At 42.4% G+C, this 15,000-nt stretch overlaps 1 protein-coding gene across 1 annotated transcript in view; it reads right to left on the bottom strand.

Annotated features, from left to right (window-relative positions):
* The window catches only part of LOC143299603 (uncharacterized), an 83,102-nt gene that overhangs the window by 19,035 nt on the left and 49,067 nt on the right, over positions 1-15,000 (bottom strand). The window contains exon 4 of the mRNA XM_076612891.1: positions 310-482. Coding sequence (XP_076469006.1) covers positions 310-482 — 173 coding nt within the window. The remainder of the gene's footprint in view (positions 1-309; positions 483-15,000) is intronic.

Here is a 15,000-nt window from a genome sequence, read left to right as displayed (position 1 = left end):
TGGAACATAGAACTTAGTGCCCACACCTTGGAACATAGAACTTAGCGCCCATACCCTTGGAACACAGAACTTAGCGCCCGTACCTTGGAACATAGAACTTGGCACTCACACCCTGGAACATAGAACTTAGCGCCCATACCCTTGGAACATAGAACTTAGCGCCCATACCCTTGGAACATAGAACTTAGTGCCCACACCTTGGAACACTGAACTTAGCGCCCATACCTTGGAACATAGAACTTGACGCCCATACCTTGGAACATAGAACTTAGTGCCCATACCTTGGAACATAGAACTTAGTGCCCATACCTTGGAACACTGAACTTAGTGCCCATACCCTTGGAACATAGAACTTAGTGCCCACACCTTGGAACTGGCGCCCATACCTTGGAACATAGAACTTAGTGCCCATACCTTGGAACACTGTACTGCGCCCATACCTTGGAACATAGAACTTGGCGCCCATACCTTGGAACATAGAACTTAGTGCCCACACCTTGGAACACTGTACTGCGCCCATACCTTGGAACATAGAACTTAGCGCCCATACCTTGGAACATTGTACTGCGCCCATACCTTGGAACATAGAACTTAGCGCCCATACACTTAAAACACGGAACTTGGTTTTGTCTTCATCATTGTCCAACTTGGCGGCGTTTCTGCGGAACATTTCGTGACGATTACAAATAATTATGGAGAAACAATTAGTACGATGCTGTGTCAACTGATTGTGCCCCATTATTTGTTTCGCTTTCATGCAGTCTCCTCATTCTGGTTGTTCTACAGATTTCACACATAAAAGTTAAGTCACAGTCTCCTCATTCTGGTTGTTCTACAGATTTCACACATAAAAGTTAAGTCACAGTCTCCTCATTCTGGTTGTTCTACAGATTTCACACATAAAAGTTAAGTCACAGTCTCCTCATTCTGGTTGTTCTACAGATTTCAAACATAAAAGTTAAGTACCACTTCATACAAAAAGAATCGAGAGATGAATTCAAATAAAGCCAGCTGGATATGGTCAACCACTGGCTTTTCATTGGATACAATTATGAATTTTTAGGGGAGGAACAGCTTAGAAAAAAGGGGTTTGAAAAAGCCTTTCAAGCAAAAGATTTAGTTATTGAGTGGCTTATGAAAGATAACATTCAGCAAAAGATTTAGTTATTGAGTGGCTTATGAAAGATAAAATTCAGCAAAAGATTTAGTTATTGAGTGGCTTATGAAAGATCAAATTCAGCAAAAGATTTAGTTATTGTGTGGCTTATGAAAGATCAAATTCAGCAAAAGATTTAGTTATTGAGTGGCTTATGAAAGATCAAATTCAGCAAAAGATTTAGTTATTGAGTGGCTTATGAAAGATAAAATTCAGCAAAAGATTTAGTTATTGAGTGGCTTATGAAATATGAAATTCAGCAAAAAATTTAGTCATTGAGTGGTTTCTGAAAGATAAAATTCAGCAAAAGATTTAGTTATTGAGTGGCTTATGAAAGATAAAATTCAGCAAAAGATTTAGTTACTGAGTGGCTTATGAAAGATAAAATTCAGCAAAAGATTTAGTTACTGAGTGGCTTATGAAAGATAAAATTCAGCAAAAGATTTAGTTATTGAGTGGTTTCTGAAAGATCGAATTCGGCAAAAGATTTAGTTATTGAGTGGCTTATGAAAGATAAAATTCAGCAAAAGATTTAGTTATTGAGTGGCTTATGAAAGATAAAATTCAGCAAAAGATTTAGTTATTGAGTGGCTTATGAAATATAAAATTCAGCAAAAGATTTAGTTCTTGAGTGGTTTCTGAAAGATAAAATTCAGCAAAAGATTTAGTTACTGAGTGGTTTCTGAAAGATAAAATTCAGCAAAAGATTTAGTTATTGAGAGGCTTATGAAAGATAAAATTCAGCAAAAGATGTAGTCACTGAGTGGTTTCTGAAAGATAAAATTCAGCAAAAGATTTATTTATTGAGTGGCTTATGAAAGATTGATGGTTTATGAAAGATTGATGCAGTTTTCCTTGTACGAAATGGAAATGCACGTGCAAGTCAGCATTTCTGGTCATGCGTGACGCTCACAACACTGACTACAAACACCGCTGTCTGCCCAAACCTCAGCATCAAGTCACAATGCCCGCAAGAAGAAAACTGCACAAGTTCCCAGTGGTCTTGTACATTATCTTCTTTATAAAGTTCCCAGTGGTCTTGTACATTATCTTCTTTATAAAGTTCCCAGTGGTCTTGTACATTATCTTCTTTATAAAGTTCCCAGTGGTCTTGTACATTATCTTCTTTATAAAGTTCCCAGTGGTCTTGTACATTACAGCCTTTTTAAAGTTCCCAGTGGTCTTGTACATTATCTTCTTTATAAAGTTCCCAGTGGTCTTGTACATTACAGCCTTTATAAAGTTCCCAGTGGTCTTGTACATTACAGCCTTTTTAAAGTTCCCAGTGGTCTTGTACATTACCTTCTTTATAAAGATCCCAGTGGTCTTGTACATTTCCTTCTCTATAAAGCTCCCAGTGGTCTTGTACATTACAGCCTTTATAAAGTTCTCAGTGGTCTTGTACATTACAGCCTTTATAAAGCTCCCGGTGGTCTTGTACATTACAGTCCTTATAAAGTGGTCTTGTACATTACAGTTTTTATAAAGTTCCCAGTGGTCTTGTACATTACAGTCTTTATAAAGTTCCCAGTGGTCTTGTACATTACAGTCTTTATAAAGTTCCCAGTGGTCTTGTACATCACAGTCTTTATTTCTGCAAACATATGTTTTGTTTTGACAGACTTCAATCATTCATTGGGTTGTTCCAAATAGTGTGTAGTCAGTATTGAATTGGTTAATTGCGCTTAAAATGTATTACTTTCGTTTACGTGTTAAGTCACGTTAAGTGTGTGTTTGTGTGTGTGTGTGTGTGTGTGTGTGTGTGTGTGTGCTCCTGTCTGGAACATGTGCAGTTCTATGAAGCCTGCAAACCAGAGTCGGGGCCAGCAGAGGAAAATCAGCCATCGATTTTTTATCCTCACCCCCACCCCATCCTCTTTTACTCTTCACCCCCTTTGACCTACCTGTCTTACTACCTGTGTCATTTGCATACTGTATGTTACTACTACCTGTGTTAATTGCGTACTGTATCTTACTACCTGTGGCATTTGCATACTGTGTCTTACTACCTGTGTCATTAGCATACTGTATCTTACTACTACCTGTGTTAACTGCATACTGTATCTTACTACCCGTGTCATCTGCATACTTTATCTTATCGATGGAATCTCCCGTCGGACCGACGGATGAGTAGGCAGGCAGGCTTATCTGCCGGTGTGTGTCCTCATATGGGAGAAGAGGCCGATTCTGGATGCGCAGCATTTCCCACAGGTGTTGCAAGGAAAACATCTCCAGAAATTGAGCCCTGCTTCCTTCGCTCATGCTTCTCCTTAATGGCCAGCGTTCTCTTGTTTTCAAACGTCTTTATGCCATTTGAGCACAGCATCCTCCAGCGAGAGCGGTCAAGGGCATCAGTTTTCCAGGAAGCGATGTCTATGTCACAGGCTTTGAGGTTTGTCTTCAAGGTGTCCTTGAAGCGCCTGACCCAAACTGTATCTTACTACCTGCGTTAACTGCATACTGTATCATACTACATGTGTCATTTGCATACTGTATCTTATTACCTGTGTCATCTGCATAATGTATCTTACTACCTGTGTCAGTTGCATACTGTATCTTACTACCTGTGTCATCTGCATACTGTATCTTACTACCTGTGTCAGTTGCATACTGTATCTTACTACCTGTGTCATCTGCATACTGCATCTTACTGCCTGTCATCTGCATACTGTATCTTACTACCTGTGTCATCTGCATACTGCATCTTACTGCTTACTGCCTGTCATTTGCATACTGCATCTTACTGTCTGTCATCTGCATACTGCATCTTACTGCCTGTCATCTGCATACTGTATCTTACTACCTGTGTCATCTGCATACTGCATCTTACTGCCTGTGTCATTTGCATACTGCATCTTACTGCCTGTCATCATCTTACTGCCTGTCATTTGCATACTGTATCCTCCAAATTCACGCCTACATTGCCATATGCTTTTGTGCAAAGACAGTCGTGTGCAATATTTCTGTCAGTAATATGCTCTTTTCTTCTTCTTTTCTTTATATCAAACTACTGTGCATTTTGTGTTTAGACAATCATGTGCATTTTGCGATTACATTTGTGTACATTTTTGCATAGAAAATCAGATGCATTTTGCGCTTAGACAGTTGTGTACATTTTTTTGCATAGAATGTCATGTGCATTTTGCGCTCAGACATTTGTGTACATTATTTGCATGGAAAGTCGTGTGCATTCTGCGCTCAGACAGTTGTGTACATTATTTGCATGGAAAGTCGTGTGCATTTTGCGCTTAGACAGTTGTGTACATTATTTGTATGGAAAGTCGTGTGCATTTTTTTGCTTTGACAATCGTGTGCATTTTGTGCTGAGAAAGTCGTACGCATTTTGTGCTGAGAAAGTCGTGTGCATTTTGCGCTCAGGCAGTTGTGTACATTATTTGCATGGAAAGTCGTGTGCATTTTGTGCTGAGGAAGTCGTGTGCATTTTGTGCTGAGAAAGTCATGTGCATTTGTGCAGAGAAAGTCATGTGCATTTGTGCAGAGAAAGTCATGTGTATTTTGTGCTGAGAAAGTTATCTGCATTTTGCTCTGAGAAAGTCTTGTGCACTTTGTGCTGAGAAAGTCATGTGCATTTTGTGCTGAGAAAGTCGTGTGCATTTTGCGCTCAGACAGTTGTGTACATTATTTGCATGGAAAGTCGTGTGCATTTTTTGCTTTGACAGTCGTGTGCATTTTGTGCTGAGAAAGTCGTGTGCATTTTGTGCTGAGAAAGTCATGTGCATTTGTGCAGAGAAAGTCGTGTGCATTTTGTGCTGAGAAAGTCGTGTGCATTTTGTGCAGAGAAAGTCATGTGCATTTGTGCAGAGAAAGTCATGTGCATTTGTGCACAGAAAGTCATGTGTATTTTGTGCTAAGAAAGTTATCTGCATTTTGCTCTGAGAAAGTCGTGTGCATTTTGTGCTGAGAAAGTCATGTGCATTTTGTGTTGAGAAATTCGTGTGGATTTTGTGCTTACAGTCATGTGCATTTTGTGCTGAGAAAGTCATGTGCATTTTGTGCAGAGAAAGTCATGTGCATTTTGTGCTGAGAAAGTCATGTGCATTTTGTGCTGAAAGAGTCATGTGCATTTTGTGCTGAAAAAGTCTGCATTTTGTGCTGAGAAAGTCATGTGCATTTTGTGCTGAGAAAGTCATGTGCATTTTGTGCTGAGAAAGTCATGTGCATTTTGTGCTGAAAGGGTCATGTGCATTTTGTGCTGAGAAAGTCATGTGCATTTTGTGCTGAGAAAGTCATGTGCATTTTGTGCTGAAAGGGTCATGTGCATTTTGTGCTGAAAAAGTCGTGTGCATTTTGTGCTGAAAAAGTCATGTGCATTTTGTGCTGAAAAAGTCATGTGCATTTTGTGCTGAGAAAGTCATGGGCATTTTGTGCTCAAAGAGTCATGTGCATTTTGTGCTGAGAAAGTCATGTGCATTTTGTGCTGAGAAAGTCATGTGCATTTTGTGCTGAGAAACACGTGCAAAAATTGTTTATGAAATAACGAAAGTCGTTCATTTGTTACCCGCATTTGTTTTCCTCCACTACTGAGTTGTAAACAGATGAGTATGTGAGTAAACAGATAGACGAAAAAAAAATCTGAAAACGATATTTAAGGCGTATTACTGAAAAAGGCATTGCATTCTGCCATTTCAAATCAGTTTAACGATCGTTTGTTTCCAATCGGGTGTCCTGTTGTCACCAATTTCTTGTTTGTGTGTTGTGTGTTTCTGATTCCACAAATAAACCAAAACTGCACATTGAGGAAAAGAGTATTCTGCACGAAATGTCTTCTTTGCACTAAGACTGTCTTATACATGGTCACTTCCAAATTATTTATATTTTATCTTATTTTGTACAAGATTTTGTTGAAATCGATATGAATAATCGTGCTCATTGGGAAATATTAATTTTCGCAATAGAAGAGAAATATAAACTTAATCTTTAGAATACAAATCTCTTGAAATAACAAAAAATACATTTATGGGTATGGCCGCTACAACAATCATCGATGTATGTGTGTGTGTGCGCGTGTGAGTGTTTGTGTGTATTTCATGTATGCCAGCGCGCTCGTGAACGTTGTTTGTAAATGTGTTCATCTGTTCATACGTGCGTGCTTGTGTTATATGCATGTGTTGAAGCGAACTGAGGAACTAAGACCACGGAAAAGGCAGCACTGAAGAGACAACTTTTCAATTCTTTTCAAACAACACAAGTTATTTCCCCTCCTTGTGTTTGTGTGTGTGTGTGTGTGTGTGTGTGTGTGTGTGTGTGTGTGTGTGTGTGTGTGTGTGTGTGTGTGTGTGTGTGTCCGCCACACTCCTTTCTTCCCCACCCCCACGCCGTTATTCCCAGTTAGCGTGAAAACAAAACTAATGGTCACAAACAGTCATTTGAACACAGATGTGTCAGCCTTCCCCCTCCCCAACACCTCTCCCCCTAAACACACCACTGTACAACAAGTCAGCTGGAAACAATGCAGGGCTTGTTGAAAGTCAGTTTTCATGCACCGCGCTCTCTGCTTATTCTGGGTTTTGTTTGTTTGTTTGTTTGTTTGTTTTGTTTTTTATTGCATGTCTTTTGTGCATGTGTGTGTGTGTGTGTGTGTGTGTGTGTGTGTGCGCGCGCGCGCGCGCGCGCGTGTGTGTGTGTGTGTGTGTGTGTGTGTGTGTGTGTGTGTGTGTGTGTGTTGAGCATTTATTTGCTTGTTTGTTTACTTATTATCATCAGCGTCTTCTTATCTCATTCTTGTTCATTTTTTATCATTTTTTCAATTATCTATTCATTCATTTATCTATATATTTATTTATCTTTATTATTATTTTCATTACTTATTTATTTTTTCTTATATATATATATATATATATATATATATATATATATATATATACATATATACATATATATACTTTTTTTTCCTCAAGGCCTGACTAAGCGCGTCGGGTCACGCTGCTGGTCAGACATCTGCTTAGCAGATGTGGTGTTGCGTATATGGATTTGTCCGATAGCAGTGACGCCTCCTTGAGTTACTGATGCTGATCTCTGTACGTGCATGACCCAAATACTGATGCTTTGGTCACAAAAGAATAGCAGGCGTACACGCGTAATTATATTTGGTGCAAAGTATACTGGTGCAAGGTATACTGGTGCAAGGTATACTGAACATGTGGTAGCGGAGGTGTGAAGGTGGGTGAACAGCATACAAATCATGTTTCATTAAGGATTCCAACCTGATTTCTTTTCTCTGACTTCTACCACGAGGCAACTGCTACACATTCACACACACGCGCGCGCGCGCGCGCGCGCACACACACACACACACACAAACCCACACTATTAAATCCTACACTCCAACACGCCTACACACCCACATACGAAAAAATTACACACACCGAGACTAACAGAGAGGGTGAGAGAGAGGCCCGGGGGGTGGGGGGGGGGGGGTAGAGAGCTAGAGGGGGTGGGAGAAGACGAAGAAGAAGAAGAAAGAGAGAAAGAGGGAGAGTGGGAGGGAGGGAGAGAGAGAGAGAGAGGGTGGGGTCACAGAGGCATGGTAATTTTCAAGAATAACCGTAGCCACCTGATAGTGAATGGATTTCCAAGAGAGGAACATTCCTGTCAAACGATGAGTGCAGTGCAAACAGTACACTTGAACATTTACCAGTTTGTGACTTGTTGCTGTTGTTCAAACAACTTGATTTCACTTTTTTTTTCTTTTTTTTTTTAGATGATCAGCCAACACTTAATAATGGAAATGGTGGTGGTAATGTGTGTGTGTGTGTGTTGGGGGGTGGGGGGTGGGGGGTGGAGGGGGGCAGAGGGGTTTGGGGGTGGGGGTGTGGGGGGTTCAGCATTACATGTCGAACACACAAACACTTACCTTTTATCTGTGAGACAAAAAAAGAAAAAAAAGATGGCCGAATCAATGCAGGTGTCCGCGTATCAAATGATGCCAACTTCAGCAGTATGTCCTTTGAAAAGAAAGATTAATTCCATTCCACTCATTTCAACTGTTTCCCAAAAGCACGACACTTTCTCCAAACAACGACCAACAAACTCCATCAGTTTTGTGTCACACTTTCGAAACGACCGGGTAAGAGTTGTCGTCTGCTTGACAAACTACATTCATTAGACAGGCTGTCATTGGTTGTCACTGTAAGTTTCGATTTCAGGGGAAACAAACGTTGCAGTGGGCTTCAGTGCGAGAAAGAAAGGGTGAAAACTGAGTCTCACTCTGACGTAAATGAGACCCACGTGCATTTCACACCTCTGTGAGTTGCTCTCAAAGCCGCACAGTCTTTCGCCAACACGAATATCACGTGTGTGTTTTTCTCAGTGAGAGAGAGAGGGGGGGAGAAGACAAAATTGTTTGTTTTCGACAATCACTGGTACTTGTCAAATGTTTTGGTCTGCTCGAAGTCTTCAGCTAAACAATTAAGCTATGCTTTTTCTCTCTCCTTTTCCAGGAACCGAAAAAGAAAAAGTAGACCTCGGGGGTTGGAGTTGAGGGGCTGGAGTTGGAGGGGGGGGGGGGTTGGAGTTGAGGGGTTGGAGTTGGGGGGGGGGGGGTGGAGTTGAGGGGTTGGAGTTGGGGAGTTGGAGTTGAGGGGAGGGGGGAGTAAGTGGCACAGCACAACACTGGCAGCAGTGTGTGCGTGTGGGTGTGGGTGTGTGGGGGGGGGGTGTATCAAGGGTGGGGTGTGAGGTAGCTGATACCTCACCTTTCCCTTCACCATTTTAATTGTATTTCATCCTGTGTGTTTAATCATCTATTTGTTTACTCATATGTATTCTGATGTAGTAGTAGTAGTAGTAGTAGTAGTAGTAGTAGTAGTATCGTCATTATTATTATCATTATTAGTATTTCTCTTTAATCTGTTGTTGTTGTTTTTAATATAATATTGTACACTGACTGAAGGGCCGAGGCAGGTACGCCCATTGTTTTGACATTTCCTCAGTGCATGTTCAGACACACCTGGCGCCATCAACAGCTGGAAAAGTGGTTGAACAACCCGCCGAGGTTTCCGCCAAAACGTACAATTATTCAGTGGTTTATAAACGATTGCTCGGTTTTTTCATTGCAAAATAGAAAAGAATAATGATAATACAATAATAATGATAACTATATAAAACTGCAAGTATTAATAATAATAATAATAATAATAATAATAATGATAATGATGATAATAATGATCATAATAATAAAACTGCAACTCCACTTTCAAAAAACAACCCCCTGATGACAGGTTGGTACCAATCACTGTGGCAGCATTCAGCCCTGTTTGCCCAAAATTCAGCATGACTTCACCATGCTCCGAAAAACTACAATTGAAGTTCCCAAGTGTTCCTGAAAATTTTATGAACCCTGTAGTTATCAACCTGTAATTATCATTCATTGATTAATTATCCTTTTTTTCTTTCTTTTTTTTTTACTGTTTATTTATTCATTTCCCTGTTCTTGCTTACTTGCTGTTATTGCTGGCATTCACGCTGTGAAGTTTTCTTCTTCTTCTTCTTCTTCGTCTTCTTCTTCCTCTTCTTCTTCTTCTTCTTCCTCTTCTTCTTCTTCTTCTTCTTCTTCCATTCTGTCTTCTCTTCGTTCTCATTCTTGATGTTGTTGAAAATGTACCATGTAAGATCATGGAATGTCTTCACTGAGAGTTATCAGACACATGCAAGAAAACGGTCAAAGGGAGAGAAATTCTCAAAGCAGGAAAATTTAAACAATGGGAATAGTTGCTTCCCATCGTGTGTTATCAGCTGTTGTTTGAAATGTCCATGATGTATTCATGAAAAACAGAAGAGATTCAAATGTCAGTCAATGTCTCCATTCTGTAGGTGATGATATATATATATATTCAACACTCGGCTTATATCACAGATTGACATAAGTTTACATTTGGGCCAACAGCAAAGTGAGAGCTGTATTATCAATGGTTTATCCAGTCAATGGAAAACCATTTACAGCTTAGTCTTTTGTGAAGAACTATCACTCTCAAACTAGAAGGCAAAATTGCACTGGCTCTTAGTGCTGCAGCCTTGTGGGCTAGTTTGTGTTTAGGAACTATCCCAACGCTGACTGTTCTAAAACCCTCTTGGCCGAGAGAGTGGGGATGTACTTGGGCAAGACACTATCCACTATAATCAAATTCTCCCCAAATAGTCGGAACAGCATTTCCCTCCTCTGTTGTTCTGATGGTCATAGTCGGACACGACTGACTATCATATATGTGTATATATATATATATATATATATATAGAGAGAGAGAGAGAGAGAGAGAGAGAGAGAGAGAGAGAGAGAGAGAGAGAACTCAGAACTGTTTTAATGTCAATAGCTTATCAGCCCTAATGACATGGGACAGCACGGCACTGGCAAGTGCAGCTCCAACGGACTGCTTTTGCTCTCGCTCTGCGCGCAGCATGGACTGACCATCACCAACACCCTCTTCCAACAAGCGGACAAGTACAAGAACATATGGATGCAGCCCCGCTCCAAGCAATGGCACATGCTTGACAATGTGATTGTCCGGCAGAGGGACAGAGGTGATGTTTTCATTACACGCTGCATGAGAGGAGCAGTCTGTTAGTCGGACCATCGCCTGGTATGCAGCAAGATGAACATCAGACTTGCACGCAAGCTCCAACCAGCCAGGCAGAAACCCCCTAGGAAGCTGAACATCCACCGCCTCCCTATCACCAAGGACGTGCTGCAGCAGCAAATTCAAGTAGCTCTCCAAGAAATTCCTGCATCGACTGATGTAGAAGAGGTATGGAGCAACTTTAGAGATGCTGTGTACACAGCAGCAGCTGACACACTCGGCTTTGTACAGAGGAGCCACAAAGACTGGTTCTCCAAGTTCCTGAACACACTGCATATACGGCATCAGGATCACATTTCCGATAAAGACTGCCAGAGAACCAGTTCTTGCAAAACAAGCAACTCGTACAGAAGAGGCTGCGTGAGATGAAAAACACCTGGTGGGAGAGAAAGTCCGAAGAGCTTCAGTCCGCTGCTGATGCTCACGACATGAAGACCTTCCATGATCGTCTCCGAGCTGTGTATGGGTCGAGAGTCACAGGATCAACCCCTGTTCGAGCCTTGGACCAGACAACCCTCCTGACAGACAAGAAAGACACCCTTGCCCGCTGGGCAGAGCACTTCAACGCCCTCCTCAACAGGGACTTGTCCGTATGTGACGAGGTAATTGCAGCCCTCCCACAGCTACCAGTCAATGACTTGCTAGCTGCCCCTCCCACCAAGACCGAGACCCGGAAGGCCCTGAAGCTGACAACGTCAGGAAAAGCATCAGGAGCGGATGGAATCCAGGCTGACATCTACAAGGATGGAGGCGAGGTGCTGACAGACAAGCTGACCGCCCTGTTCTAGTCTCTCTGGGAGAGAGGGGAGGTCCCCCAGGATTTCAAGGATGCTTCAATTGTCCACATTTACAAACGGAAGGGAGACAAAACATCTTGCGATAACCACAGTGGAATCTCTCTCCTCTGCATCGCCGGCAAGATCTTCGCCCGCATCATACTGAACAGACTGGTTGACCATGTCTCCAACACAGTCATCCCTGAAGCACAGTGCGGCTTCCGCTCAGGCAGGGGAACATGTGACATGGTGTTTGCCGTACTCCAGACGCAAGAGAAGTGCCGTGAGCAGAACAAGGAGCTCCACATGGTCTTTGTAGACCTGACTAAGGCCTTCGACACGGTGAACCGCCGTGGTCTGTGGAAGATCCTCCTAAAGTTCGGCTGCCCAGAGAGCCTAATCCAGCTGATTGCGTCATTCCACGATGGCATGCAGGCGAGAGTACAGGAAAATACTGACACGTCGAGCGCGTCGGATCCGTTCCCTGTGGTAAATGGAGTGAAGCAGGGCTGCGTCCTGGCACCCACACTGTTCTCCATTCTCTTCTCTGCCATTGCTGATTGACGCCTTCCAAGACTGTGACCGGGGCATCTACATTCAGTTTCGCACAGATGGCAAACTCTTCAACTTGCGGCGACTCCATGCCACGTCCAGGGTGTTTGAGGCACTGTTGAGAGAGTTCCTCTTTGCTGATGACTGCGCGCTTGCTGCACACACCCTTGAGGACATGCAGTTCATTGTGGACAGGTTCTCAACCTCCTGCAGGCGCTTTGGACTCACCATCAGCCTCAGCAAGACCGAGTCCATGTACCAACCAGCTAGCTCACAGAACGCCAGTGCCTCCCCCCAGCAGCACCCTATGCAGCAACGGAGCCCTTAATGCAGAAGTGACGCTGTGCATCGCCAAGGCCAGCTCCGCCTTTAACTTTGGCAGACTCAACAACAGGCTGTGGAACAACAAAGGCATCAGGTTCAGCACCAAAATCAAAACCTACAGAGCTGTTGTGCTGACCACCTTGTTGTACTGCTGTGAAACATGGACGACGTATCGCCGTCACATTCAACAACTTGAGCAGTTTCACCAGAGATGCCTACGAAAGATCCTCGGCATAAAGTGGCAAGACAGGGTTTCCAACCTTCAGGTCCTAGAGAGGAGCGGCCTGCCCAGCATCGAAAGCCTGCTGATCTAGTGCCAGCTACGCTGGACAGGACACGTTGTCCGCATGACAGACAGCAGGATCCCGAAGATGCTTTTGTGTGGCCAGCTGAAGGAAGGCCACCGCGAACTTTGAAGACCCTGCAAGCGCTTCAAGGACACCTTGAAGACAAACCTCAAAGCCTGTGACACAGACATCGTCTCCTGGGAAACTGATGCCCTTGACCGCTCTCGCTGGAGGATGCTGTGCTCTAGTGGCATAAAGACGTATGAAAACAAGAGAACGCTGGCCATTAAGGAGAAGCGTGAGCGAAGGAAGCAGGGCTCAACTTCTGGAGACGTTTTCCCTTGCAACACCTGTGAGAAGTGCTGCGCATCCAGAATCGGCCTCTTCTTCCATATAAGGACACACACCGACAGATAAGGCTGCCTGTCTGCTCATCCGTCGGTCCGACGGGAGACTACACATCAGGAGTTAATTCCATTGGGTGGCGCCTGAGTAAAGCAGACTGGATTTAAACAAGTCAATTCGGGATTGGGATATGGACTTTGGGGGGTGGAGGGGGGGGGTTCTTTGATGAATCTACAGAACATTTGATTAATGTTGATAGTGCATTACCTGTCATAATCTTTTGCCTCATGATTCCTTTATTGTACTCATCTACGGATTAATGAGAGAATATTCGCTTTTTCTAGTCTGAGTCTAAATGGGAAGTCTTTTTAAGGAGTACCTGTTCGAGCCCCCGTTCATGAAGATTCAGTAATGTCTTCATGGTGTTCGCACTTGCGGAGTCCCATGTGTTGATGCATAATCTATTGTAGATTGGATATGTGCTTGAAAAAATAATTACCGTGAATGAAGGCCAAGGAAATCTTTTATTTTGAACAGTTATTGGGTTTTCTGTGTTAGGGAATTTATATGATTCCAAATGAGATTGTCGTCGATTATGATCCCCCAGAACTTTATGATCACTGACCTGTTCAATAGGTTCACCTTTAATTTGGATGGAAGGGAAATAACATATAGTGTTTTGCCTCTTTTGTCTGGCTGACACACACACACACACACACACACACACACACACACACACACACACACACACATATTATATATATATATATATATATATATATAAACACGCACGCGCACGTATATACCCCCCCCCACACACACACACACACACACGAGAGAGAGAGTCAGTCAATCAGTCAGTCTTAAAAGTCTGTAAACCATTCATTGCTTTAAAGACACTTTATTCATTGTGAATGATATGCTTCAGCACATAATACATCAATAATAATCATAATGATAATAATGATAATTATTATGATTATGATTATAATAATAACAATGATAATAATGGTAATGATAATAATAATTAGTACCCACATTACAGGCTTGTGTCGGCAGTTTATTCATAAAAAAAAGAAGCAAAAGAAATATACATGTTACACTTTAACATTCATCATTTTTCTTTTCTTTTTTTTTTCTTTTGTACGTGTCGACTAACAGCAAGATGAAAAGCAGTGCAGACAGAAAGCACAGTGCCACAATAACGGCATTCTCTGGGAAATGGAAGTCATGCAAACCATGCCATTTTCTGAGGAATTGATCCGAGACTCTGTGTACACTACGTGTCCAAAACAATCTGGATGCTGTTCAATCTTTATCGGGTTAGTGATCGGAGACACTGTCCACACTACGTGTCCAAAACAATCTGGATGCTGTTCAATCTTTATCGGGTTAGTGATCGGAGACACTGTCCACACTACGTGTCCAAAACAATCTGGATGCTGTTCAATCTTTATCGGGTTAGTGATCGGAGACACTGTCTCCACTACGTGCCCAAAACAATCTGGATGCTGTTCAATCTTTATCGGGTTAGTGATCGGAGACACTGTCTCCACTACGTGCCCAAAACAATCTGGATGCTGTTCAATCTTTATCGGGTTAGTGATCGGAGACACTGTCCACACTACGTGTCCAAAACAATCTGGATGCTGTTCAATCTTTATCGGGTTAGTGATCGGAGACACTGTCTCCACTACGTGTCCAAAACAATCTGGATGCTGTTCAATCTTTATCGGGTTAGTGATCGGAGACACTGTCTCCACTACGTGTCCAAAACAATCTGGATGCTGTTCAATCTTTATCGGGTTAGTGATCGGAGACACTGTCTCCACTACGTGTCCAAAACAATCTGGATGCTGTTCAATCTTTATCGGGTTAGTGATCGGAGACACTGTCCACACTACGTGTCCAAAACAATCTGGATGCTGTTCAATCTTTATCGGGTTAGTGATCGGAGACACTGTCTC

Source organism: Babylonia areolata, chromosome 25 (genome assembly GCF_041734735.1).
Source record: "Babylonia areolata isolate BAREFJ2019XMU chromosome 25, ASM4173473v1, whole genome shotgun sequence".
Taxonomy (NCBI): domain Eukaryota; kingdom Metazoa; phylum Mollusca; class Gastropoda; order Neogastropoda; family Buccinidae; genus Babylonia; species Babylonia areolata.
The sequence above is the reverse complement of the archived record's forward strand: the minus strand, read 5'-3'. Positions and strand labels throughout refer to the sequence as shown.